This window comes from Balaenoptera borealis (genome assembly GCF_965194805.1).
Source record: "Balaenoptera borealis genome assembly, chromosome: 5".
Taxonomy (NCBI): Eukaryota; Metazoa; Chordata; class Mammalia; order Artiodactyla; family Balaenopteridae; genus Balaenoptera; species Balaenoptera borealis.
In genome coordinates this window covers 29,817,468-29,845,457 of record NC_138862.1, presented here as the reverse complement: position 1 = coordinate 29,845,457, position 27,990 = coordinate 29,817,468, and the positions used below count along the sequence as shown (strand labels likewise).

Sequence of the window (27,990 nt, the reverse complement as noted above, 5' to 3'; positions counted from 1 at the left end):
CAGAGTGAAGTCAGTCAGAAAGAGAAAAACAAATACCGTGTGCTAACACATATATATGGAATCTATAAAAAAAAAAAAAAAGAGAAATGGTTCTGAAGAACCTAGGGGCAGGACAGGAATAAAGACGCAGACATAGAGAATGGACTTGAGGACACGGGGAGGGGGAAGGGTAAGCTGGGATGAAGTGAGAGAGTGGCATGGACATATATACACTACCAAATGTAAAATAGATAGCTAGTGGGAAGCAGCCGCATGGCACAGGGAGATCAGCTCTGTACTTTGTGACCACCTAGAGGGGTGGGATAGGGAGAGTGAGAGGGAGATGCAAGAGGGAGGGGATATGGGGATATATGTATATGTATAGCTGATTCACTCTGTTATAGAGCAGAAACTAACACACCATTGTAAAGCAATTATACTCCAATAAAGATGTGGAAAAAAAAATTTGTCTACCAAACTTAAGGAGTGCATACACTGGCCAATAAATAAATAAAAAGCAAAATGAATATTAGTCAACAACAAATTACATTTATTACCTTTATATTAATAATATGTTGAACATTATTAAGCATTAACATTTCATTCTTTGAGCCAAAACATACTTAACATCCACCACACACAGCACTGATATACTATTGAGAAAATAAAAGCTTACCATCTTCCAGTTCCTTCTAAAGCCTTTATTTGTTATTTCATGCAGTAATTACAATAAATCTGTGAGGTGTACACTGACTTTATCATTTTACAGAGAAGGGAATTGAGTTATACAGAGTAAGTTGTAATGACATCCATATAATCAGTGGCATAGTTGAGACCTGAAGTCATCAACTAGTAGAGTTTAATTTATGAAAGAAGTACAAATGATGGTTAAAAGCATGGGCTCTGGATTCAAATTCTAGCTCATCCCCCTTAGCAGCCGTGTGATTTGGGGGAAAGTTCCCTTACCTCTCTATGTCTTGTTAGTTTTACCTATGCATCAATCTGTGCCTCTTTCGTGAGCTGGTGAGTATTATACTAGTTGATGCTTATAGAACGCTTAGTGCCTGGCTCTTGATAAAGATTAGCCATCTTGTACCATTTTCTTTACCTTGAATAGTTCATGGCCTCATAGAAATCAATGTCAATATGGATAAATGCTTATAAAGGCAACAGGAAGAAATATAAAACCATATAAACAACTCCATTTTACTGGAAAGCATATTTGAAATCTATGTTAAATTGAGAAGGGGAAGGGAAAGCCTCTAAGGATGAGCTCATAATGGGGGATCAGTGACTGGAAACTGATGAGGCTTGTCTAGAACATTCTCTTGGAGACCCTGAGACTTAAAAGTTTTGACAAAGGAGAAAAGATGATTGAATAGTGTTGGGAAAAGACATTTCTGAAGCCAGCAGATATGATAATTCAATAACAAGAAAGACAAATGCAGTAAAGGGAAACAATATAACGTTATTTAATAAATAATAACGTTATCAGGTATCAGTAATGTCTGTCCACAGCTGATCAGACCCTTACAGCTTGGATGAAATTGATTGTCTTTAAATGCACCTTTTAAGATTTAAAAATCTATTTTCAGTGAGTAAAGTGGGGATTACCATCAACACCTTTACCTCTAGTGGGTTCTCAGATCATATTACAATGTAACTCTCTTTTATCACATTCCAGACATTCCTTCTTCCTCCTGAAAACATCTTCTTTGAAGATTGTGGCATCTCTACACCTTTTATGTCTGTCATCCATAGACCATCAGCCTCTTGCTTAGTCTTCCATTTAATCCTGAATTCTGTTTATCCTATGTCACATGCCCTCTCCCCCAATGCAGGTTCTTGACTGTATTCTTAGCACTGACTGTGGTTACTTGGCTCTGTTACCCACTCCATTCCCCGAACTACATCTTCAAGTATTTCTCTCTGAACTTCACCTCTAAGCACCCAGGATCAATTTCTTGCTTTCCAACTATACTTTCCCAGTGCTCCAAGTATCCCCTATGACCTCTTGTACTCCTGCTTTTCATCTACACAGATGCCAAATTCATTGATCCCTCCAATTTATCACATTTTTTTCCTTATTCCAAGCCTTTATGTGTCCCTGCAATCTGTATATTTCCTCAGGAATTATGGCCCCACAGTGTATTTATGACAGTAGACCCTATGTTAGGCACTGTAAAAATAAGAAGAAATCCTGGCCCCTGCCTATAAGAAGCTAGTTTCCAGCCTAAAATACTGACAAGAAAGTAAAATGCAGAATGGTAAGTCTCCAGAAGCTGATGAACACATACCCAATTCAGATTGGGAATATCAAGGAAAACTTCTTGAAAGTGCTGTTAACGTGCTGTGACCAGAAGAACAAAAAAATTAGAAATAAATAGAAATAGAGGATTATATGGATATGAGTGTAGAGAAAGGACATCCCTGTAGGCCAAGGAAGCTTGGAGATGAGAGAAGGCATGAGAACATATAGGAAAGTTCATTAGCTCAATATGGTTGGAGAAAATGGTATGAAAGGCAAAGCAGGAGAGAAAGCTATAAAGAGAATTATATTTTATCACAATAGGGTCTATATAAAACGCTAAGCTATTTGGACTTCTTCCTTACGGCTACAGGAAGACCTAGAAGAACTTGATGTAAAAGAATGGCACGCTTAGATGTGTGTCTTAGAGCAGTCACACAGCAGTGTGGAAGACTTAGAGAGGAGACAAAACTTCCAACGACATGAGATTCTGAAATCAGGTACCATCAGTGGAGATAGAAGGAAAGGGTTATAGAGGTTAAAGAGTTGGAAGAGATGGGCTGTGGAGGACAAGTGTGCATTGGAGTAGAGGAAAAGATGCTGAGTATGACCCATGGCTAGAGGTGGATGACCCAGTGGCTGGTGGTAGCTTTCACAAAAGATTGAGAAGTAATAACCAGAGAAGTAAGGAGAAAATTATTGGAGTGTTATATTTCCTTCTTAGTAGAAACCTAAGTAAAACTTATAATCAAATACTTGATCTTTTATCTGATCTCTACTTATATTGCTCCTGAATTAACATACATTTCAGTCTGAAAAACTGCTCAACACTTTTGGCTGGCAGGTTTGCTATTATACCCAGGTATTTTTGCTAACACCAGCTGAGGTATAGGTTTACGAAGGGTGCCTAACCTGTTCTCTACCATATATACTGTATTTTATCATTGTACGTACAAGATTATTTAAATATTACGAGCATCAATAGCATGAGTATAAATTTAGTTATAAATACTGTGAAGATTAAATTGATGCTTTTTCAGTGGCTGTCACATCTTAGATGCTGAGTTTGCAGTATGTGTTTCTAATAAACAGAATAATTAAACAAACTATCTGATTCATGGTTGTCTGTAGGGGAGAGACTTTAATATTGCCCTGAAACTTAGAAAACAAAGGACCATCAGAGGAGTGAATGGTGATCCAGAGTCTGTACAACTTTAGCATAAAACACAGTTCACCTGAGTCAAACATTATTGCTTTAGGGAACTACACTTTTTAGTCAATATCCAAAATTTATAATTTCAAAAATAAGGCATTGGTCTGGGACAATTACCATTGCATATATGAAAAAATGGAGAAATCTTCCCAAGTGTAGAAATTCTAATGATTTCCTTCATCAACTGTTTCCAAATGCAAGCCTATGGAAAGCATACGTTCGGGTTATTTGGAAGGACATGCAAAAGTAATACATATCCTCAGCTCCCCAACCCAGAAATCTAGGAGAAAGGCTAAAATCCTGCCCAATCATAGATAGATATCTCTGTGTTACAGTGTTGTCAGTAAAGGCTTCTAACAATGCCTCATGGTTACACCAGATTTGATAATTAAAATGACTGAAAGAATCTCATAAATGGTTCTTATTATTCACATCATATATTAAAATAATATTTCCCAAACTAAATATTGTCTTTCATGAAAAATAGCCAGAAAATCATGACCCAAGCTTAGTCCATAATAACTGCAGAAGCATTCAAGGCATACCAATGCCTCCTGTGTTGAGAGATTAACAAGAAATTACATGTTGTTATAATGTAAAATTTTATCTCATTTGATAACAGGTGATCTTCATTATGCAGCAATAGAGAATTCTAGGACTTATGAGATTCCAGTTTCTCAGGAAGCTGACATTTCACGAGGAAGTCATAAGGGAAGGAGTAACGTCAACCCTCATTTCAGGTAATCAGAATTTAGCAAATATCCTTCCTTTGTTGAAGTCGCAATGGGCACTTCAATGCTATCATTAATTCTTTCATTATTAGATAATACTATGGGAACTTCATGGGAAATAGGCACTATAGCTCCATCACAAATAGAAACAAGGTCTTTTTTATGATAAGAACCCCCATAAAAGCACAGTTGCAAGATCACAACTCCTAGATAATTATTACCTCTACAGATCATGAATTGTCTGATCATCTTTCCTGTATCTTCACTTGTTCACATTTGATTCCATCATTCTATCAGTTGTTACAGAAGCATCTTACATTAACTTCCCAACTACTGTTTCGTATAATGTCACCTTGCCATCTTGAGCAACAAAATATAGGGCTCACTGAATGAGGTGATGTAGACTCTGGCCTGTACAGTCTTGCTTATATATGGCACCATTTTCTACCAACACCAAGGGCAGCCATACCTACAACCATCTAGAGAACACTGAAATGGGAGAGTCCATAGATCAAAAGGCAATAATAAAGGGTTAGTGTAAGATAAAAAGGCTACCTAGACTCCTGCTTAATCCAAATCTGAATAGATTCAAAATGCTGGTGCTATTCATGCCTGTTCAACAGTTCCAAATCTATTGATTTTTCTGGGCTACACCTTCCACTGCTAAAATTACTAAATGTATAGAAAATACTACTGAATGTTGATAACCTTGTTTTGTGCCTTTGAGTGCCCTTATCTATAGTTGTGTGTTTCAATGATCTAACTTGGGTTTAGACCCTAAACTTTACTTGCCTTGATGAGGTAAAGTTGTTAAGATTCTGCTTATTTCTTGATTCTTATTATTATCAACACTTGATTTACTGAATTCAACGTGAGAATAACAAATAAATACGTCCTGTAACCTGGACGCATCTTAACCAGGCATGTTCCTTGGTCGTGCTATGTACAAAAGTGTGTGGAGATAGATGACCTGCAATGCTGCATTTGTTGCCTGTGAAACCAATGGGAAATGCAGGCTACTGAGGTTTACTTATGCAAGGCATATTTCCCACCAGCAGTTTTGGGAAGCTTTACCCCCAGCCCATATATCTTTTGATATGTGGGTTACCTCTAAGGGAGAAAAACCGAACACAAGCATCAACTTTACATAGAGCTGGACCTGTCCCAGAGCTTTTGCATAAATTTGCTTATTAAGCAACTGTTGTACGTCAGCACATTCACACTATCAAACTTCAAAACAAGAGACCAAATTGTATATTTAGTATTCTGTAAAATTTGATAAAAATATTTTTAAGCTTATACTCTTACAAATGCTGTTATTAGATTTTTATGGCATATTAGGATATGCCAATTAGGAGATTACTTTCAATTTAGTTTAACCAGCCCCCTGCAGGTGGGCTAATTAGTTATACATCACAATTATATTGGTGGCCATGGGTCTCACAAGAAGGTCCCAAGAGTGTTATTTCACCTACAAGGGCATGAATGAAGAGACTTAATGAAAATCAATCATTACAAAGGAAGAACTGTGGTAGCCTAGCTTTTCACTTGTAAAATCCAATTAATTTTACCATTTAATATTTTAACCTGGCAGGCATTCCTCTTATAAACATGTAAGAATAGAACTTGAAACTTGCTAAAAATCCAACTATAAATGTCCTATACACTTTGACGGAGGTAGCTGTTTGGTGTTGAGCTTTTGCCAACTAGACACCCCTAGAAAATCTAGGGGGGGACTTTTCAGGAAGTCATCACACTCCCTAAACATCAAGGTTCTTGCTTTTAACATAAATATAAATAATTTATCCACTATCAGTCACTTTCAAGAGTCCAGTAAGTAGTCTTCATTGCTCATTGCACTGGCATGATATACATAAACAGATGGTCCACATTCTGTGGTACATTCAGAAAGTTCTACCTGGTAAAGTCAAGTTTTGAAATTACCTTCCATCTGATATTTTTCTTATAAAAATTTGTCCACTTAAAGGCCTATTTCTATTTTTTTCTCATTTTCACCTCCACCCCATCGTTTGTCTCCTGCCTGTACCTCATGATCAGTGCCCTGTAGCATTATTTCTGGAAATGCTTCAACATAAAGTTATTAGATATAGAAAAAACACTTTACCAAACTTTGTTTTATTCATGGATATCTTTACCTACTCATCTATAGATAACTATTTATAGGTTCCATATGCTATTTATATGCAGTTTAGAAGAATTTTCTTCAAAATCAAAAGTTTTACATAATTTAAATTATATGCTATTGTAACTCTACAGTGCTTCCACTTGTATTTCAAAATTTAGAAATTGAAGGAATCAATGTCCAGGTGCATAGGATTTATAATACAAGAACAAAGGTTGCTACAGAAAGCTGTCTGCCTTATATATGTGTCTAATGACTGTTTATATGATTTTGTATATACCAGTAACTCTGGAGACCTGGACTGGTCAATAATTATATTAAACAAAAGAAAGAAATGTTGCTCAAATTTCAACAACCAGCCAAACTGAGTAGGTTAACCCTTTGAATTAAACAGACACTAGACAGCCTTTACAAATTAAACATTTTCACTGTTTTAAAAAATTATATAACCATCAGAGTAAGAGGAAAAAAAATGAAATAATCTACTTTAACTTTTTAAATTGTATTAACCAGAGTGCTTATATCCTAACTTCATTAGTGTCCTTTGGGTTTAAAAAGAAATCTTTCTTTGAAAATTCACACAAATAAACTAATGTTGGCATTTATTTGAGGTACTCTTTAACCTTGCGGACAACATTTTGAGAACTCATTAGCCACATATTACCATAATACAGGCTAGTAATACACGGAAATAATGAGTTCATTGTAAAGTTTAAATCAGTGATAGCGTGATCAGGAATTTTCGTTAACCTAAAATGCATAATTAGCTCTAGAGGTGGAATGAAAGACAAAAATCACTTCACATATTAGTAAAAAACGAATTAGAACATAACTTTATAAACCACTACTGTTCCTTGGGTATTAAGAATCAGTGAAATCTATAATTAGGGAACATTAAGGAAAGGTTAAAGATGAGAATACTTGCAATCTATCTATAGGAAACCTTAACTGTTTAGGTTAATGAAATGTCTACTAATTAGCAAGTTCACAGGAACCTAACTTTTATTTTATAAATGCCATAATAGAAAGTATTAGAGCTCCATGCACACACCTGTGTCCCAGCTAGGTTACTGCACAGTGCTACCTCTTTCAAACTTCTATTCATTCCGCCCCCCACCCCACCCCGCAATGATCTGGATGCTATTAAGTATCACACATTTCTGGAAATTCTTCATGAAGTAGAAATTTCATTTAATGATATGGAATTGAAGATGTTGAGAAACAGTAGAAACTTCCTATTTTTTAGAAAAAAGGATTGTTGAATTTTCAACGTTTCATTAACATAATGTTATAAGATGCGATATTTCCTTATTTTCCTTTGTCATTTCTAATGTTGACCAAAACTATTCCTTTCATTCAAAGATGAGAATTTTACCCATAAAAATCCAGTTTAAACTGGAAAACAGAAGGCTAGAATCAAATCGTATATGAGGGATTGATTGTATGATAAGTAGCAGGGCCAAAAACAAAGACAAAACCAGAATATTATCAGAATCAATCATTACCACAACACCAGTTCCACTTCTATACCATGAAGTTAACCACTTATCCACAGAAAAACAATCACTGAAGGCAGATTTTTTTGGTGAAAGTTGATTATTGTTGTCCTTGCCTGCATCAACTAAAATGATACCTGCAAATAATACCTTTTATCACTGTTCTTACTTTCAAATGTATGGGTATATCTGATTAGCTGAGCCTAAATTTTATATGCACATCTGCCTACATGGGATATTGGAACTTCAAGCTTGATTCTGTTTACAGAGGGATTTACAACTTGGAAATTTCTTTAAATATAGAGAGGTCTTTTCAAAATATGATGTACAGAAGTTTAAATTACAACGATGTGGTAGTAGCTCATATCTGACTAACTCAAATGCAGAGAAAAAAATATAAACTCAGATCAAAACATTTGAAAGACATTTGATATCACAGAATGAAAAAGTAAATAGGTAGAGATATCAGAGTATGAAAGAAGATGACAGCATTAGTTAAGTTTGCATTGATTCAGTTTTATATCTGATGACACTCTGCAGTCTCTGAAGAACTGGATGACTATATAAAGCAGTAAAGTTTTTCTAACTTGAGGAATAAGTAATAAGTACCGAGTTCCAGGCTAAAAGAAAAGAAGGGCTGGGAAATTGAGTGGGGTGGGAGAGAATCCCATACAATTGAAAGTCACAGAGGAGAATGTCACAGATAGTGAAGATCTGAACTATGCATATAAACACCATTCAGATTATGGGTGACCCCTAAATTACACACCCATAGAGGAAACTCCATTAGACCCCAGCAGAAAGCAATAGCTGGGGAATTAGAGCAGAGATTTCAATTACTACGCACCACAAAGGAATGAAAATTTGATGTTTGAGTACAGATAGATGCATAATACTAGAAGAAGGTCACTCTTCAAAGGAAAATAACAGAACCCAGAGTCTCTACAATGTATCAACCACAAAATCTAGTATATAATTAAAAATAGCTAGACATAAAAAGAAACAGGAAAATATGTCACATTAAAAAAAGCAGACAATGGAAAGAGACGTTGAGATGGAGTACATGTTGGAATTTGAAGACAAGGACTTTAAATTAGCTATTATAAGTATGTTCAAGATTAAAGGAATGGGTGGTCATACATATGAATATATGGGGAATTTCAGGTGAGAAATAAAAATGGAGAAATGAGGAAATAGAAATTCTAAAACTGAGAAATACAATATCTGATATGAAAATTTTACTTGATAGGCTTACCAGAGATGGCAGAAGAAAATATCAGTAAACTTGAAGACAGGTCAAGAGAAATTTTCCAATATGAAGAATACAGAGGAAAATATACCAATTAAATTCTGCAATGGTATGTAATTTCTCTAAATTGACTGGAATGTTCATTGTCACATCATATGCCTTTTTCATCACTTTAATCCAGTGGTTTTCAAACCACAGTAGATTTGCTTAAAATTTTTAAAATATCTGTAAGAGCTGAATTAGTGTCTTAAGGAGTAACACTCAGACTTCTAATTTTTTTTGTTGTCAACTCCCCAGTGATTCCACTGTGCAATCTGGCTCTGCCTTATTCAAACACATGTACTTCATTAATTTTCTCCAAACTCAATTTTCTTTTATATGTGAAAGCCAGTTTTGACTATAAACATGACCACTTAGTTACTTTGCAACTACAGTATATCCATTTATTTAACCAATATTTATTGACAACTGACTATATTTTCAGTTGCATGCTAGACTCAGGAATGTAGCTGAAAATTACCCAGGTAATTTTGCTGTTTGTTTGAAGACAGAAAGAGAAGTACACTCAGTCTAGAATCAAAAATGAATGTAAAGTTCCAACAACAGAACTACATTATTCTATGAAATTCCCAACTGCTTTTATAATTTAGGCTGAAATTCTGCTAATACACAGGAAATTACTATACCATGTCATATAGAAATGGTTTAATTTTTAGGTTAATAATCTTCAGGTGTTAAAAATGTACTGTCAATGCCTTTTTAAAATATTTAATTTATAAGTACTTCTCTTGGAGTTTGCTTGTCTAAAAATCCTTCAGTCATAAATTGATAAATAAGTTTATCTAATTACATTCAATTCATAAAATGCTGATTAATGGGGCACAAGGCTTTGAATTATAAAATAGAGATAAATTTTAAAAAGCTAGCCAAGTTCATAACATACATAATATATATATTTTAAACTATTGTCATTAATAATTCTCTTCATCTTTAATCAGATTTGTTCTAATAGTTTGAGACTAAAGTGAACTGTAGTGATTAGATTAAATGCTTTATTATGTACAGATGAAAATTTTTCAATGCAGTTTTACATGATATTTTGCTGATATACTATCCAAGTTCCCACATAATTTATATTTTAAGGTTTCGCTTTTAGTTTTTCCAAAGAGTTTAATGAGTTTCTTCCCTGATATAAAGTAAGTTTAATGAAGCTCAAAATGCATTGAAATATTTATATTTTAGATTGAAAATTGATGAGTTACTATGATTTTTATCATCGGGAGGTAAAAGGTAGATTTTTAAATCTTACTAGTTTAAATAAATTCCACTCTATCTCACATAAAGATTAGCTGTGTATATGGTATCAATATTTAGGGGTAAAGAACATAGTTGCTCTGTGTTTACATCTGGCTTGACAGGTGTGTAAGGTTTCCCATCATTTTTTAAATTTATGAAGGCAAGTGTCACTTTATACTAGAAAGTTATTTTCTGCTGGTGACAAGGCTGAGAATTGCTGTAAATTGCCACCAAATGGATGACAGTGGCTTATGCATGTACATGTCATGTGCACAGCCACTAGACGGCAAAATTTAATTGTCAGTTCACGTTCCCCTTCATCTTCTCCCCAGAATTGCATCTAGATTCCAAGGACCACAGAGGGGTTTTCTGTATTGTTGAGATTTTGCAGTGGGTGGGAAGTAGCACCAAAGTTAACCATCAAAATAGACTTACTCTTATTGGGTCTTTAGTCATTAGTCCATGAAGATCACTGCTGTGTCCACTTTGTTCCAAGGACAACCATAAGACCTCTTCAGATCTGCCAGGTCTGTGGAACACATATTTCTGATATCAGGTCCACAGGCTCATGATGAAGCTCCCTTGTCATTCCACCTGCTGCACAAAGTGCACTAATTTGACTAAGCACCTCACTTTTTTCTTGAGAGCAATGTCCAGGATAGGGTCACAGAGAGGCTTCTCAGGCCAATCTGATTCCGCCACAGTGCAGACATTTCTCCTGCTCCTACAGGAGCTGGTACAGAGGAACTTTAGGATCTTGTTTTTAACCACTCTTCTTGGCTTCTCCAAATCCATTTCCAACAGTCACCCCCCCAATACCAGTTTCAATCTGAAGTGAGGAGAGGTTCTCACCATCAATTTCTAAGCTATCTTAGAAATTGCTATCTGCGCTGCTTCTCCTCTGTCTTTCTCTACCCACAACCTAACCTAAGAGATCCTATCTGTGCTGCTTCTCCTCTGTCTTTTCTCTTCCCTACCCACAGCCTAACCTAGGGGATCAAGGGGAAGACAACTTCTCTACATCTGTGATCCCAAAATGTTTGGGTCCTGACCTAGGCTTTAAAACCCAAGAGCCTGACAAAAAGTTGACTGGTTTGTTTTCTTGCCCTAGGCAGTGTCATCCATATTCAAATAAAAAACATATAAATTTATAATTATACCACATCACCCGACAACTCGTCTTTGTAGTTTATTCTGTCTCTTATTTTATGATTTTTTTTTTAAATACATAGTTAAACAAATTTTAAAAGGGTATAAATAGTGACATAATTTAGTTTCCTCTCAATGAACGGATGTTTTATCTGGAGTCCTAGAGCAATACCCAGACTCTTTCAAGAGTGCTTAGTTGTTATCAAATTCTTTTTAATTAATTAATTAATTAATTTTTAAATCTATTTTGTTTTTGGCTTGTGTTGGGTCTTTACTGCTACACACTGGGTTTCTCTAGTTGTGGCGAGCGGGGGCTACTCTTCATTGCGGTGTGCAGGCTTCTCATTGCGGTGACTTCTCTTGTTGTGGAGCACAGGATCTAGGCACACAGGCTTCAGTAGTTGTGGTGCGCAGGCCGTAGAGAGCATGGGCTTCAGTAGTTGCAGCGCGTGGGCTCAGTAGTTGTGGCACACGGGCTTAGTTGCTCCACAGCATATGGGATCTTCCCGGACCAGGGCTCGAACCTGTGTCCCCTGCATTGGCAGGCAGATTCCTAACCACTGTGCCACCAGGAAAGCCCCTGGTATTAAATTCTAAAGACCATCTACAATGTCCACTTGCAATCCAAAAAAAGGCAAATTAAGGGGAAGAATAGTTCTTTACTAATTAAAAAAGAAATTTTCATATATGTATACATAAAGCTGATTCACTTTGCTGTACAGTACAAACTAATACAACACTGTAAAACAACTATACTCCAATAAAAATTAATTAGAAAAACAAAAGAAACTTTCAAAACTCACAAACCAGTGAGTATAGTTGAACAATTAAAGATCTATCAGGAAAGAAAAAACAATTCTTTCCTGCCCCTTTACACTTTAATTCCGTATGTAAGCCAGGCTTATTTCACAGTTTGTATTAACCCCAGGAACTGTGCTGACTCGTGAGTGTTATCTTGGAAATTTGTGAGGCAAATCTAGTTACTGGGAACCAAGCTGGGTAAAGAGGGAAAGGCCTAGCTCTGACATAAAGTCCACACAAGGAGTGGGTCACATGCTATTAGACAGACACCCCCAGCCCCCTTCAGGGTTTGGTAAAGAAGGTCCTCGCTACTGGGAGATAATACAGATTAAACTATTTCAATTACGTTCAAGGTAAATGGATTGGCAATGGTGTCTAAGATGAAAGAGTATATTACCCACAAAAGGACATTTAGAATAGTCAGTACTTGAAATTCAGAAAGAGATTAGGCCTTTAGGTTGAGTGAAACTTGCAAGAAAAGCGGAGATCCAGTTTTAGAATAAAATTAGGCCCTAGGAAGGTTTATAATTGAAAAATTTAGAACAGGCCAAAGCAGAAGGCTGTCTGCTGGGGCTTTCAGGCAGTGAGAATGACTGGACTACTAAGCCAGTTACCAAAACAGGAGCTCAGGAATATGGATTCTTAGGGGCCAGAAACTTACTTGCCAGATTATTGAGGTAATTATGAGGTAGACAGTGGTAGAGAGAAAGAACATGAGTCTGGAAATAAATGGGGTAACCTAAGATCTTAATTGGAAAACTCCATAACTGTCAGAGGTGATGCAGAAATAAAACTTTAAATGTGAGCTCTTTTAGTCCCCAGGATTGATTCTAGAGACAAGGAGAGGGATATAGGCTACAGATAAGTGTGTGTTAGTGGCAGGGGATGAGATTGTGGATAGGAGAGGGGTATTGGGTTGGCCAGAAAGTTCGTTTGGTTAACGAATATGTTGTTCAATAAAGTTCTTGGTGAAAATGAAAAATGTGTCTTTTATTTTTACTTCACACCAAATGAGCTTTTTGGCGAACCCAATGTTAAGGCTGAAAACCGGATGCAGTCTTTAAACTACATAGGGGCATTTGGCCTTTGCTGCTCCCTGCCAGCAGCTGCCAGTAGTTCTCAATCATAATCACCTGGAGGCTTGTGAAACCACAGTTGGCTGGGAGAGTTTTCAATTCCGTAAGAAACCCAAATTGGAGCAAGAGGGGGTAAGGTGGACATTTATAACACTGTGGGCTGCTCCTGGAAAGAACATTGACTTTGAGAGAGGTAACTATTCAGCTTAGGACAGGGGCAGACAGACAGGGAGAGATGCTGACGCAGATGATCTGAGCCATACACCAAGACATCTTACAATTTACTCTTTATCAATATATCCACATGGCATTGTGTCTTCAGATGCTTTAAGAGGCTAAAAATTAGAAACATACATCCAATGACATTCATTTGCCCTTGGGTAATATATCAGTCTGGATGCTTCCAGCTTGCCCTTGCTGGGTTAGAATTTTGGATAGCTCAGAGGAGAATTTCACCTTTGATCACACGAAATTTTAATGCATTCAACTCAGCCACTGACCTACTGTTGACATTTAAAAGATACAACCTATATAAACCCATCTTTCTACATGAGACAATTCAGCTCTTGTTTTCCTTGGATTTTAAATATTTTTCATAGTAGTAATGCAAAACAACATGCATAACGCAAAAAGCTGCTTGAATGCTTTGTATTGTTTTATCATTATTTAGTTATGTGGATTAAAGTAACCTTAAAATTTCAAGGATTGACTATAGTTTGAGGAACAATTCATGTTAAAATGCTGCCCTCTTGTGACAATCTGTTGTGTGTTTTACGGGTAAAACGACCTTATACCCTTTAGAATCCAACTCATAATAGTATTAAAAAGAAATAAAACCTGAACGTATTTTGAGATATTTTAATAATATTTTGCGTATATGGAAATTTTGGATAATGGATAGTTCTGATTAGATAGATGTTCCAGGGAGATGAAGGTTTAAACTTCTCTCGTTATTTAATTTACTTAATGGATATATTTCTAACATTTATAAACCACTTTTCTGTTTCTTTTAAAAAAATTAGTTAAATTTCACTATAGATCAAGGTGTCAGTGGCACATATCATAGAACTTAACAGCTTAAGTTGTCATCTATGTTACTGTAACTATGAATATCACCTCCAGATTGAAGAATCAGTTAATCAGTAAACATCGGTAATGGAATGATGACTAGTACATATCTTCTGGCTTTCAAATGCTCTTGGTCTAATGTAGGAGAGAGATGATATAAATAAACAATTGCAAAGAAAGACTGTAATGTTTTGTGATGTCAATTTTGGGGGTTCTTTTTTATTTCCAGTATTTTCTGAGGTCTTCTTCCCCAGTTCTAGGAGCAAAGCTATTCTGGTCTCACTGATTTAGAGAAATAGCAAAGAAGAAGGAAGAATTTCATGGAAAGGAATAAAAACCTGCAATTCTTTCTGTCTTTTGACTTCTAGAAGCCTGAGCCTTAGGGACAATTTAGAAGCATCATGGAACTGGTGGAGAGAAGTATTTTGCTGAGTGAGAAAGACTTGTATATATGTGAAAGGAGAAAGCTTGTCCCCAGATTAGGAAAAAATCCACTGTCCATACCTCTACACTCTCTTCCCATGGTTGAGATGAAGGGAAAGGAGGGGCCCCTTGATGAACAGTAGAGATCTAGGAGCAGTTCTCTAGAAATATCCCAGGAGATGTAAAGGTCCCAGAAAAAAACCAGCAACAAGGGTGTCTAGGCGGAAGGGACCAAGGGGAGACTCATGGAGGATTTTTGCACTCCAAGTACGATAAAGCAGCAGAAGTGAGCTTGTTGTCCTAAATGTGTCATGCAGGAATGGACGAAGAAGAGGACAGCAGCAGACTGTGTGGACAGATGGCCAAACACTAAATGCCTAACCACCTCCATCCCCCATGCTCTGGCTCTGCTCACCAAGGCTATGCTCTGCCACCCCGATGCCACCTTCAGGACTACGGCATCATTCTTCTAGCTCCTGGGAGTGTTGACAGCTGACTCCTTGCAATAATGCCCCCAGATGAATAAAATGATCTCATCCAAGTTCACAGCCCCTTTTCAGGGACAGTCCATATCCAAAGACTGGTCCTGTGGACATAAAAGGCGTGGCTTCTTTACCCTGATTTAGAAGAATTTTTAGACCCCTCAGAGTCAAAAGAGGAGTAAAATAATTTTATCAAAGACTTAATAATCAATCCTAATACTGTAACATCAAAATTACAATTAAACATGGCACTACGTGATTACTTAAAATGAATAGTTTAACTCCAGGTACAAGATACCTGGGATATACAAGAAATTGGTAATAGTTTTGTCTCTAGAGCAGGGAACTCTGGATCTATGTCCTTTTAGTGCATTTTTATTCTGTATCATATTGAGAGAGAAACCCTTAAACAAGCAATAGGAAATTCCCTGTAACACTATATACAGATTCCAAAAGTTCTGTAACTCAGACAACTTAGACAGGAAAACTATGGCCTACAAAACCCTGTAAGATAACTTTAAAGAGGGCTTAATTGATTAAAAAAAAGATATTTATGTAAAAAAATACATGTTAAGAGTTTGGGTAAATTGTTTCATGAAAAGTGAGAATTTCTATATCAGCATATCATCTTACATAATATGTATAATTAATAAATTTTATAAGTAGATGTTTGACTTTTATCCACAGCATAACTTCTATATTCAATTTATACATTCAAGTTTGCTCACATGAAAAACTGGATCTTCTCAATGGGAAAATTTGGGAGATCTCTAATACCCTCCCTTTCCCCACCCAGGGACATAAGTAGATACATATAGTTATTAGTCAGTGATTTTTTTCCTAGGAAGAAAGAGAAAATAAAAATAACATTTAAGAGACTTATCATGATCTCTTAAAAAAAAAACTGAGCAAACAAAAAATACCCTTATTCTGCCTTATTCTGGAGAAGGAATTGCCGAGATGTGATGCAATTTGGGCCTAGAGAGTATTGATCTAACTCATTTGGGACCTCTATGTTTGGCAGGCATGGATTTTCAAACCATCACTACTAGTAGTACTTCAAATAGCAGGTCCCATTCAGATTTTATCTCTATTATGTAGATCAACTAAATCTGCCATGTTCTTCAAGTCCCTGCTATTGCCAGAAAGAAAGACTGTAAATGGTCTTTCAAAATAAAATCCATACAGTTTTCAGGTGGATGGTATACAGCAATCCTTAATTGTTTTTCTTATGTTTTTACTCACTCCATTTGAGGACATTTAACAGAACTCCCACTGGGTTTTCCCTTTGGAACTCAAAAGGGGTCGCAGCATGTATTAGAGAAGGGATGAAGAAAATTATGTCACGTTAGAGGGCCACATCTACACAACACATGAACTTTTCCTTTGCTCTTTCCAGGCTGTTGTGACAAAACTCCAATGTATCTCTGTGCTGAATCCCTCCATCTTTTATTTCCCTTGCTTACCTAACATCTCCTTTTATTATTCCTACCTCGGTATGTTCAGGGCTCCAGCAGAGGGGTTGGTAATGTCCTCTGCAATAAGGCATATGAGAGATATGTCTTTTTAATAACACAAGTATGCTCATGCCCTATTGTTACCTGATAATCTTAAATAATTCCTGACTAGAATAACTCCTTTTCTATGACATACAAAACTTCATATAAGCTGACCCAGCTGTATAACATCTGTTCTCCCTTCTTGCCTCATACTCTACAACTGTACCAAGCTACATTCTCCTCTATAGGTCTCTCTTTGCATGAGCTAATCCCTGAACATCCATCAGGAACCAACTTAATCATCAGTCAAGCCTTCCCTAACCTCCACTGCAGCTGATACTCAGCGTCTGCTCCACACCAGCCCTCGGAGTAATCATTATTTCCGCAATAATCACAGGGTATGACAACGTATGTTTAACCAGGTCGCTTTTCTAATAGAATCTAACTTCCTTGAGTCTAGGAATTCAAATTTCTCCCTTTTTATATTCCAAATACCTAGCATACTTGAGGAAGCCTCGTTGTTAAGTACACAGTAACCTCACTCCTTTCAAGGAGATGCATGAGGAACTCTTGAATGTTTACAAATATTTTAAAGCTGCAAAAGTAAGTCTTCAGAGATACACTCTCTAAAAAATGTTTCAGGAGATAGCTAGCACAAAATTGAAGGAGATGAACAAAGTTGGAGGACTGACATTATCCAACTGTAAGACTTACTCTAAAGCTACAGTAATCAAGATGGTGCAGCAAAAGGATAGCCAACTAGATTGATGGAACAGAACAGACAGCCCAGAAACAGACCCACATAAATACAGGATAAAGGAGCAAAGGCAGTACAGGGAGCAAAGGTCACTTTTTCAACAACAGTGCTGGAACAATCGGACATCAATATACAAAAGAATGAATTTAGACAAAGACCCTACCCTTCACAAAAATTAACTCAAAATGGATCATGGACCTAAATGTAAAATGCAAAGCTATTAAACTCCTAGAAGATAACATAGAAGAAAACCTAGATGACCTTTATCATGGCCATTGCTTCTTAGATAAGACAACTCCAAAAGTATGATCCATGAAAACAGTAATTGATAAGCTGGACTTCATTAAAATTAAAAACTCTGCTCTTCAACAGACAATGCCAAGAGAATGAGAAAATAAACCACAGACTGGGAGAAACACATCTGATAAAGGACTTATACAAAATATACAAAGAACTCTTAAAACTCAACAATAAGAAAATAAACAACCCTATTGAAAAATGGGAAAAAAACCCAAAACTTAACAGACACCTCACCAAAGAAGATATAAGGATGACGAATAAGCATGTTAAAAAATGCTCAACCTCATATGTCATCAGGGAAATGTAAATCAAAACAAAAGTTAGATCCTACTATACATCTATTAGAATGGCCCACATCCAGGACACTGATAGCACCAAATGCTGGTGAGGATGTGTAGCCACAGGAACTCTCATTCGTTGCTGGTAGCAATGCAAATTGGTACAGCACTTTGGAAGACAGTTTGATGGTTTCTTATAAAGCTAAGCACACTCTTACCATATGATCTGACAATTCTGCTCCTTGATATTTACTCAAAGGAACTGAAAACTTATGTCTACACAAAAACCTACACGTGGATGTTTATAACAGTTTTATTCATAATCGCCAAAACTTGGAAGCAACCAGGATGTCCTTCAGTAGGTGAATGGATAAATAAACTGTGATCTATCCAGATAATGGAATATTTTTTCAGCACTAAAAAGAAATGAGTTACCAAGCTATGAAAACACATGGAGGAAACTTAAATGCATATTACTAAGTGAAAAAGCCAATCTGAAAAGGCTACATACTGTATGATTCCAACTATATGGCATTCTGTAAAAGTACAACTATGGAATTTATCCAAACCCATAGAATATACAACACTAAGAATGAACCATAATGTAAGCTACAGGCTTTGGGTGATTATGATGTGTCAGTGTAGATTCATCAACTACAGTGTAGATTCAGCACATGTTCCACGCTGTGGGGAATGTTGGTAATGTGGGCGGCTCTGTTAGTATGTGAGCAGGGGGCATATGGGAAATCTCTGTACCTTCCTCTCAACTTTGCTGTGAAGCTTAAACTGCTCTTTTAAAAAGTCTTAATAAAATAAAATTTTCAAGCAATATTCAAATTGAGACCCTTTGGCTCACAAGCAAGCCAAATGGGCAGCTTCCAATGACGTCAGAGCACAGTCTTACCCCGACATATATTGCCCATGCATCATGGCTGCTCTGTAACTCCTGAAGTAGCTGACACCAATGACCAGTGTCCTGCTTCTGGTCTCTACCATACATAACGATAACAGTTATAACAATTACTGTATCTCTGTGAATTCTGTCATCATGTTCTAGACATTATAATTATTTAATCTGCACACCAACCCTGTGAAGAAAGTATAATACCACCACTTCTCAGCTAAGGAAATGGAGACACAGGTGCTTAAGTAGTCAGGTGAAAAGCACCCAGATGGGAAGTGGCAGATCCAAGATTTGAACTCAGGAAGACTATCGCCCAGGCTTGGATTCGAAACCACTCTCCAGCACCACATCCTCCAGCAGAGTCAGAACCCCAGACACTCTGATTCTGTGAAATGCATTCAGAAATGCTTAAGACATGAAGTCCTGAGGGATGACCAATTTCCTTCTATAGCTTATTTTGCAAGATGAGATTTCAGGGAGAAAATATAGTGACAGTGATAGAGACATTGTATTGTTTTCCCCTATACATGTGTTCCTCACAGTGTTTTATGCCTAAACACGTAGTTTGCATGTTCATGCCACACTTAAAAATAGATGCACTCAATCTGATAAAACCCAGAGGAAGTGGGCAGAGTATATTTACAATCTTGATAAAATGTTTCAAAAATAACCCCATTCCCAGGCTCTTTTGGATCAGATGCAGAGCCACCCATGGACTGGATTCCTTAGCTTTAGCTTGGTAGCCTTGAATGTGGGTGTTCCATGTTGAGTTTAACTTTGATTGCTCCTAAACCATAGCAGTTGGTACATACAGGACTCTACAGAGTTCTCGCTGATTTAGGTGTTCTGATATTCTGGCAGTTCTCACCATGAAGGGATGGTGCTTCATGGGCATTTCTGTTGAGATTCTCTCTTTTTTAAATCAGAAACCAATTCCTCTTGCCCCACCTACATTTGAAAATTTACCATTGAATTCATTTATTCTAATCTCTTTTTCTTTTTTGTCTATCAATTTTACAGCAGAAAATAATCGCTACACTATTACAACTAGAAATGATGACTGGCGTTATTTGTATGTCACCTCACAATATATTGTTATTTTTTTCTTAATACTGTAAAGTTAATATCTCATAGTTATTATAATTATTACTATTTAGAGTGGTACTAAATAAAATTAAATTCATATTAATCTTCTAGACTCAGAAATTAATTTTTAATACCATTTCAGAATATGATAGCACATTAAAGGCATAGTGTTATGTATTTTAAAAACTTGTTGTTTTTCTTTTTTTAAAAAACAGGATTTTGTAGGCGGTGGTGGGAGGAATGTAGATACAATTTTTGGGTCTCTTTCGTTTCTGCCCAGTTTGCAAGCACTGACCTCCTAGTTCTTGACTGTCTTTGAGGATGTCTATAAAGAAAACCGCCTTAGAATGTAAACCAGTGTCTCCTTCCGGAGCAAAGGAAAGGTTTGTTTACTCTACCGTATAATACAGTTAATGTCTCCCTCTGGGGAAAAGTTCTGCAAGGGAAGTGCATCAGCGTCCCTGAGCTTGGGTTGCTCTCCTGCAGTGCAGTGCTCACGCATCACTTGGCCCACTTTGTGTTGCCCTGTGAGAGCTGGAGCTGTCAGAGTTGGATGCTCTGCCTATGCTATTGCGAGGTTATTTTTTTCTCTGAGTCAGAAATCATATATCTTCAGCCAGCATCCATAAAACTATAGCAGAGAAATTTGTTAGCTTGCAAGTAAGGAAATGTCTCAGGAATTTCTAAGTTACTGACAAATATGATCTAAAAAATCTTTCAATGTACCCTTTTATACAGAGATACATGTTTGGAGTCAATCAGTGAAGTGGGGAGAGAGAAAGAAATTAAGAAAAATGCTCAGAGGAATAAGATTTTATGATTTTAAATTTTACTTTTACTTAGTTTTCCATTTTTCTATAATTGATAGGTTTATAAACATAAAAATCAATGTTTTATAAAAAATAATAAACTAGGTATACTATACTCTATTGCAAATGTGAAGTAGATCTCTTTTATAATTGTATTTTCAATGTTTTGTAGCTAATAATATAGGGAAGTTATTAATTTCTGTGTATTCTTTTCTATCCTACCACTCTACTACATTCTTATTTGTTATGAGGGTAGTTTACTCTATTGTGTTTTGTTTGTAGACAGCATTATCATCTAATAACTTTGGAAAGGAGAACTCACAACATTGTTTGCAGATGGTGGTAATATATTTTATTGTAATATGTTATACTAAAGTATCTTATATAACATTCTTCTATAAGATACATATTATATTTTGTTTGTTGTCTAACAATTATATATATAAAATACACAGTTTTTCTTGCTGTCATCCATGCTCTACCTATTTCAAGTTTCAGAAAGTATATTGCTTAACTTTTGCTGTATAACAAACTGTCCCAAAACAGTGTCTTAAAACAACCACCGCTTTATTTAGAGTTCATGACTTCGTGGGTTGGTTGTGTGTTTCTTCAGGTCTGGGCCAGCTCTGCCAGTCTCTGTGTCTGTGGTCAGTACTTTCGATGGCAGTTGTTGGCTGGGGTGTTTCAGTTCTCCTCCATTTGGTGTCTCATCCTTCCAGGAGACGAGCTTGGGCATTTCCACTGAGGTCTCTGGGATCCAATGGTATCAGGTACTTTTCAGGACTCAGCTTGCGTCACATTTCGTTATTGTACCCGTGTCCAAATTAAGACATATGTTCAAGCCTACAGTGAGGGTTTGAGGGGCTTATCTACAGGAATGGTTACAGGGAGATTTGAACAAGTTGCGGGCCATTACTGAAGAAAAAAATTTACCACAGGTGGCAAACCATCATTGCCTGTCTATATTTGTTTCTAACAGCATAATTTTCCTGGACTTGTGGGCTCCTGATGACTGGAAAGTGAAATAATGGAGGAGAGTGTGAAAATTTTCTTGCTCTCAGAAAGTAATTACTTCCCAGTAGATAAACGACCATATACTTCTAGTAGGAAGGTGAAATGGAATCACAGAGCAGTGGATCAACCTCTTCCTCCTTATTCTCAGCTAAACTATCTGCCTCAATGTCCTATTTGGCTTTGATTATTATAATTTCCTCCTGAAGTTTGGAAGATTGTGAACAGTTTTCCTAGATTGCAGAGATTTTCAAACCTAGATTCTGTGTATTTCCTTGACTCGTTCAATGGGAAGGGAGATAAGGGTGAATCCAGCACTGTTGGTTGCCAGCACCCTAACACTGGGGTGTCTTTCAAATAATTTTTATTTACCGTATGTGAAAGACTGTGCCTATATTCAAATCTATAAATATTGATCAAGTGTTTTTTGGTACAGGCTGTGGGAAAATAAGGTTGAAATAAGATAGTCCCTATGTTCAGTAACTCATTATTTAACAGAAACCGTATCTTGGCATTTAGAATGAAAGTTTCCTGTGGGAAGTGACCCAGGTCACATGGTTCTGAGAATACATTTACTTTAATCATTAAAATAATATGTACTCTTAATAAATTCTGAGTCTCTTTGTCACTCTCTCTCTTTCTCATCCCATATCCCCCACTTAAAGAGTATTCTGCTAGGAGTAAACCCACTTTCTAGTTCTTCACTCTTCATTCATTTTGACAACACTTATCTTGAAAAAGCTTTTTCCATAGACATTTTCCTAATTAAACATCTCTCCTACCAAGTGTTAAAGTGAAACACAACACTAATAAATATTAGAGAGTAAAAAATCCTTTGAAAACTTAGGACAGGTTCCACTGACAATGTTCCAATGATTTCAGGATCTATGCCTGCAGTAGACTTTTTTTTTAACCCTCAGATTGTTTCTTTTCCCAGAGAATTATTAAGGAAAAACCTAAAATTTATAATTCATCTGTGTTTAGAATGTTACTATTTTAGTACTTTAACACTATATGTAAAAGAACTTTTAAATTTAATTCTAAATGCAAATTATTCTTAAATACTATAATTGTCTTGACTAACATCGACTAATATTAAAATCAAATCTGGTTTTACGACATTCTTAGAAAAGAATGTAAGACAAAGATAATCTTAAATTATCTTCGTGAGGGCTCTCTGATCTCTAACCAGAACCACTTGAAACATTTTGTTCTTCTAAGTAGCCAGCAATCATTGGTGTCTGCCCACTCTTACCCAGCTAAGCCAAAAAGAAACTTACTGCTTCATTTATTTGATTTTTGCATTTATCATTCAACAGATGTTTATGGAGCTCCTGAAACAAACCAGGCATTCATCTAGACCCTGAAAATACAGAAATGTTTATATAACACAAAATTCCTTACTCTCAGGAAGATCCCATTCTAGTGATGGATATGAACAAGTAAGCAAAGAGTTATAATACCCTATGCCGTAACAGAGACATGAAATAGCATCTTTGGGAAACAGAGGAGGAGGCAAAAGCAAAGGAAGGAGTGAGTTTGGGAGAGATAACAAGTTAACCATGGAAAAGGCCAAGAAAGGGCCCAAGTGTGAAGGAAGGTGCGAGGGTAAACCTGAGTTAAGAGCTGGAAGGTGCTGATGGGGATCAATAGGAAATCTGGAAGAGTTTTCAAAGGGTCCTAGTGAATCTGGGTGAATGATCTGTTGCTTTGAATCTTCAAACACTTTCTGCAATATTATGTTCCATTTAAAGCACTTTAATCATGACTGCTAGCCTACATGCAAACATTCTTCCATGTCCCTGGGAGATATATAATCCTACCCCCAGCCAAGAGCCTCACATTCCAGAAACTCAAGCCATGGTACAGAAATCCAAATTCAACTCATCAACACCATCTGCATAACCAGCTGTTCACCTCCCATATATCCTTCTTTTTTCATGTGCCACATGTTCATAGGAAAAAAGAAATTATGAATGAAAATGCTATCTGTGCACTGAAGTCCTACATTTCATAACTCCAATGTCATCCCCTAATGTCCTCTGACAATTCTGTTTATGCCACTTGGAGAGGCAGGTTATATATTATCTTGGGGAAGGATTCAGGTATTTGGTAACTTTTAGCAGCGTCTTCATCCTAAGATCCTGAAAGCACAGACCAGAAAACCAGCACATGTGTCTGATGACTTATGGGATGTTCCCATGTAGCAAGCTTCATGGCTGTTGGCAGGCACTCACTGGCCACGTCACAGTTTCTCAGGGCCAGGCTTCCCCCTTTGTCCTGTGCTTTTTATCCGGAGGATTTGACTTCCTCTTCACCCATTCACAAACATTTACAGGATGCCTAATAAATACCCAATAGGTAACTATCAAAACACAACAAATATATCTTTCAAGTATTGAAAGTAATAGTCTGAAGGATTTTTTTTTTTCTATTTCTCCCCTTAGTCACTGAAGGTGATAAAATAACATACCTGATAGGGCATTTGTAAGGACTAAATGAAATATTGCAAATCAAAGACTTAAAACACAGATTGGCATATAGTAATTACTCATTATGTACTTGCTATTATTATTATTAGAAAAAACAGGATTAACGCATAGACCATAAATGTTATGACTGGTGACAACACTTTTATGATTACAGCTGATCGTAAGCTTACATAATTGTGCCTTGTCAATAATGGGCACACACACACAATTAAACAATTATCCAGTAAATTAGATTGGTATTGCAACTTATCTGAATGATGTAATCTTTTAAAATTGTAGTTTGTTAAAACAAACAAAATCTAGTTGCCCTTTGATTATGTCCACTTATCATTTCAGTCAACTATTGTGTGTAACAAAGTATGATTTGTTGCTTTGTTGGTGATTTATTTTTTTAATAAGATGTTTATTATTCAGTGGAAACACAAAGAGGGCACATCAGTAAAATATGGAACATGTTATTTAGGTAAATCCTCAAATTAACTTAAAAATACACTATATGTTGTTGAGAGGACTTTGAACGACAATGTTGAGTTCGAGTCTATGACCCATGCCAAGTAGGCATCCTGAAGGATAAAGAACTTAAACAATTCACCTCTCTGTAGCTTTCTGTATCTGATCCAGAGCAGTGTGTCTTCAAAGCAGCCTGGTGTAACGCATTTTGTGCGCAACGGCTATCTGTTCCTTCTGTTGTCCTAGATAATTGCTGTAAAAATACCTGTGCTTCATCACAGTCCTTCGAACAGTTAATTTTTTTCCTCTTACTACTATTTTTGATCTATGATTTCTACAAATTTGGAAAAAAACAAAAATGATTAAAAATATTGCTTGAAGACTTGTGGATCAGAGGAGTTTACTTCCCTCACCCTCAAGACAGGCTCCAAAGGTTTCTTTTCATTGTTCATCTTAAAAAGAGTAGAGGGAATTAGGACACTGGTGAAGATAATACAATATGAAAACCTATAAACATTTCATAAGTTTATATCTTCAACTTATCCGTGAAAGATTCCATCACTTATGACAAGGAAGTTTTCTTATGATGGTTACGGGGCCCTAATTTAATATGCTGTGGGACAAGTCGGGTACTATTTCTCTGCTACCCAGAGGCCCTAAGCAGTCACAAATACTGGAGCAGGATTTCTGCCCCTAGGGACATATCTCTAATGCATTTTATTTAATTTTAAATGTCACAAACTGAGATTCAAAATTTCTGGGGATATCTGACAAACTACTTGAGGGGGATTGGAAAAGTGAAATTACATAAGCGTTCGTGGTTTTGTTTAAGAATGTGGGAAGTTTGTGAGCAAATGCCTAAGTGACAGAGAGGAGAGAGAAGGTATCTATTGCTTGGAGTCAGAGGCCTGTAGAGTGAAGGGCTGAGGCAGAAACTGAAGGAGCTATTTTCAAGAAGGACTGACAGACAGTAGAGGTGCAGGCAGCACTGCTTAAATCCCTAAGCAAAATGTGAAGAGCCTTCTACTTGTTTCTGCCTGGAACACACATAAAATACATCAAGGGTCTTACACATCAGTGTTTTCCAGGTAGGCACCAATAATGGTCCCAATTCACCTTCAAATGTCATTATACAGAGGTCATCATTGTGGAGCTAATGAGTGATAGAAGGTATTATGAGATGAACCTTTTCCCCCCAAAATTCATATGCTAAATCCCTAACTCCCAGTACCTCAGAATGTGAATATATTTAGAGACAGGGTCTTTAAAGAGGTGATTAAATTAAAATGAGTCCGTTAGAGGGGGCCATAATCGTATAAGGACACAACTACCCAATCCTGGGTAAATTAGTTAACATTTCTGTGCCTCTATTTCTTCATCAGTGGAGATAACAAGGCCAATCTCATAGGGCTTTTGTACGGATTAAATGAATTGATGTATATAAAGTATCAAACTATGCCAAGAATACAGTGATGTATGTAAGCGTTAGCTGTTATTATTTTTATTATTATTATCACTATGGGCAGACACTAGTCAAAGTGTTGAATCAATGTTCACAAAAATTCTTAGGTAACTGCAACATGGTGAGGTAAATTTTGTTACTCAAGATCACACCATTAGTAAATGGCAGACCCCAGATCTGACATTAAGGATTTCAGGCCCATAGATTATTGTCCTCCACAGAAACAAAGCCTTTATTTACAAAGCATTACAAAATGCCAAATAGCTCACTAAACAGAAGGTGTATTTATGTTTACAAGATTTACATTAATCCAAGTGAATTCTCAAAATGATAAATTTACAGATTTTTTAAAAATTCATTTATTACTGCATTCTGAGTGGAGAATGATACTATTTAGACAGTGTTGAAGCAATAAGCTTCTCTCTTTTTCTAAAGACATATTATCTATTAATACTAAGTAATTAAGGGAAACATTCAATGAGAAACATTTGATTAAGGTAAACAGAAATAAATACTTTTAAAATATATTCAGAATGCTTTAGCATATGCATTTTAAAATATTCTATATTTTTGATTCTTAAAAATTTATTCAAGAAGTAGAAATATCTGAATTTCAGATTGAACAATGCATTCTGAAAGAAATACTAATTGCGTTGTTTCCATTTACAAGTTCTTTAATTCACAAACAAGTTGTTATATTTGATAGAAAAAGGCATTTTATATTTCATTTGGTGCGCATGTATTTGGACTGAGAAATATTTCCTCACTTTCTTTAAGTACAAAATTATAAGTGCATAGTGGTGGTCTGTGAAAGAGAAAAAGAGAGAGAAAAAATAACTATTAGTAAAACAGCAAATTTATTTTCTTCTCATAAATATTGTAATACCCTATGCCTGTAACTAACTAGTTCTCTAAATGCAGGGAGCTGAAATAAACCTCTGGGATCATTTCTACTCCATCTCATCTGTCTACATAGGGATGAATAGACACAGTATTTGTGAGAAAGAAAAAATTCTCTGTGCTTCAACATCTTCTCTCCTTGCTGCTTCACTGGAATACTTAACATTGAATGGGAAGTATTTTTGGATACTGAAATAGCTGAAAACTGAACTCAACTCTTAGTGGCTGGGCCACTTCTTCTACCGTGATAGCCACCATGGAAGAGTTGGGCTTAATTGCACAGAAAATTTTGCCAAATGTTTTAATCAATCCTCTGCCACCTGCTAAAATGGAAATAATAACATTTAAAGTATTCTATATCTTGGAGAAATTGTGTATTTAGTATTTGAAGGTTTCTGAGAAGTCACGTCACTGTGGTGAATCAGGCATCTTGTCTCGTAATTTATCTTCCTGTTAATGTCTTGAAAACTTCAAAAAAGCAATCAACTAGAATAAGCAAAGATTGGTCAAAATTCAGGAAAGGAGCTAAAGGAAAAAAATGGTGTAATAAATGGAAATTTCCTGTATCAGCCATACTAACTTAGTCTAGGAAAAGGGAGCAATTCAGCTGCACAGGTGCTGGTAGTTCGCCTTTATTTGACATATGCACTGCTCTAGTTCAAGAGATATATTGCTCTCTGTCTCCTTC

General features: G+C 36.3%; 1 protein-coding gene across 1 annotated transcript in view; it reads right to left on the bottom strand.

Moving 5' to 3' along the window:
• Positions 1–24: 24 nt before the first annotated feature.
• The window catches only part of LIPI (lipase I), a 100,165-nt gene continuing 72,199 nt past the window's right edge, over positions 25–27,990 (bottom strand). The window contains exons 10-11 of the mRNA XM_082391948.1: positions 11,278–27,207; positions 25–11,221 (exon numbers count right to left, since the gene is read on the bottom strand). Of these exons, the coding sequence (XP_082248074.1) occupies positions 27,120–27,207 (88 nt within the window). The 3' untranslated portion in view covers positions 25–11,221; positions 11,278–27,119. The remainder of the gene's footprint in view (positions 11,222–11,277; positions 27,208–27,990) is intronic.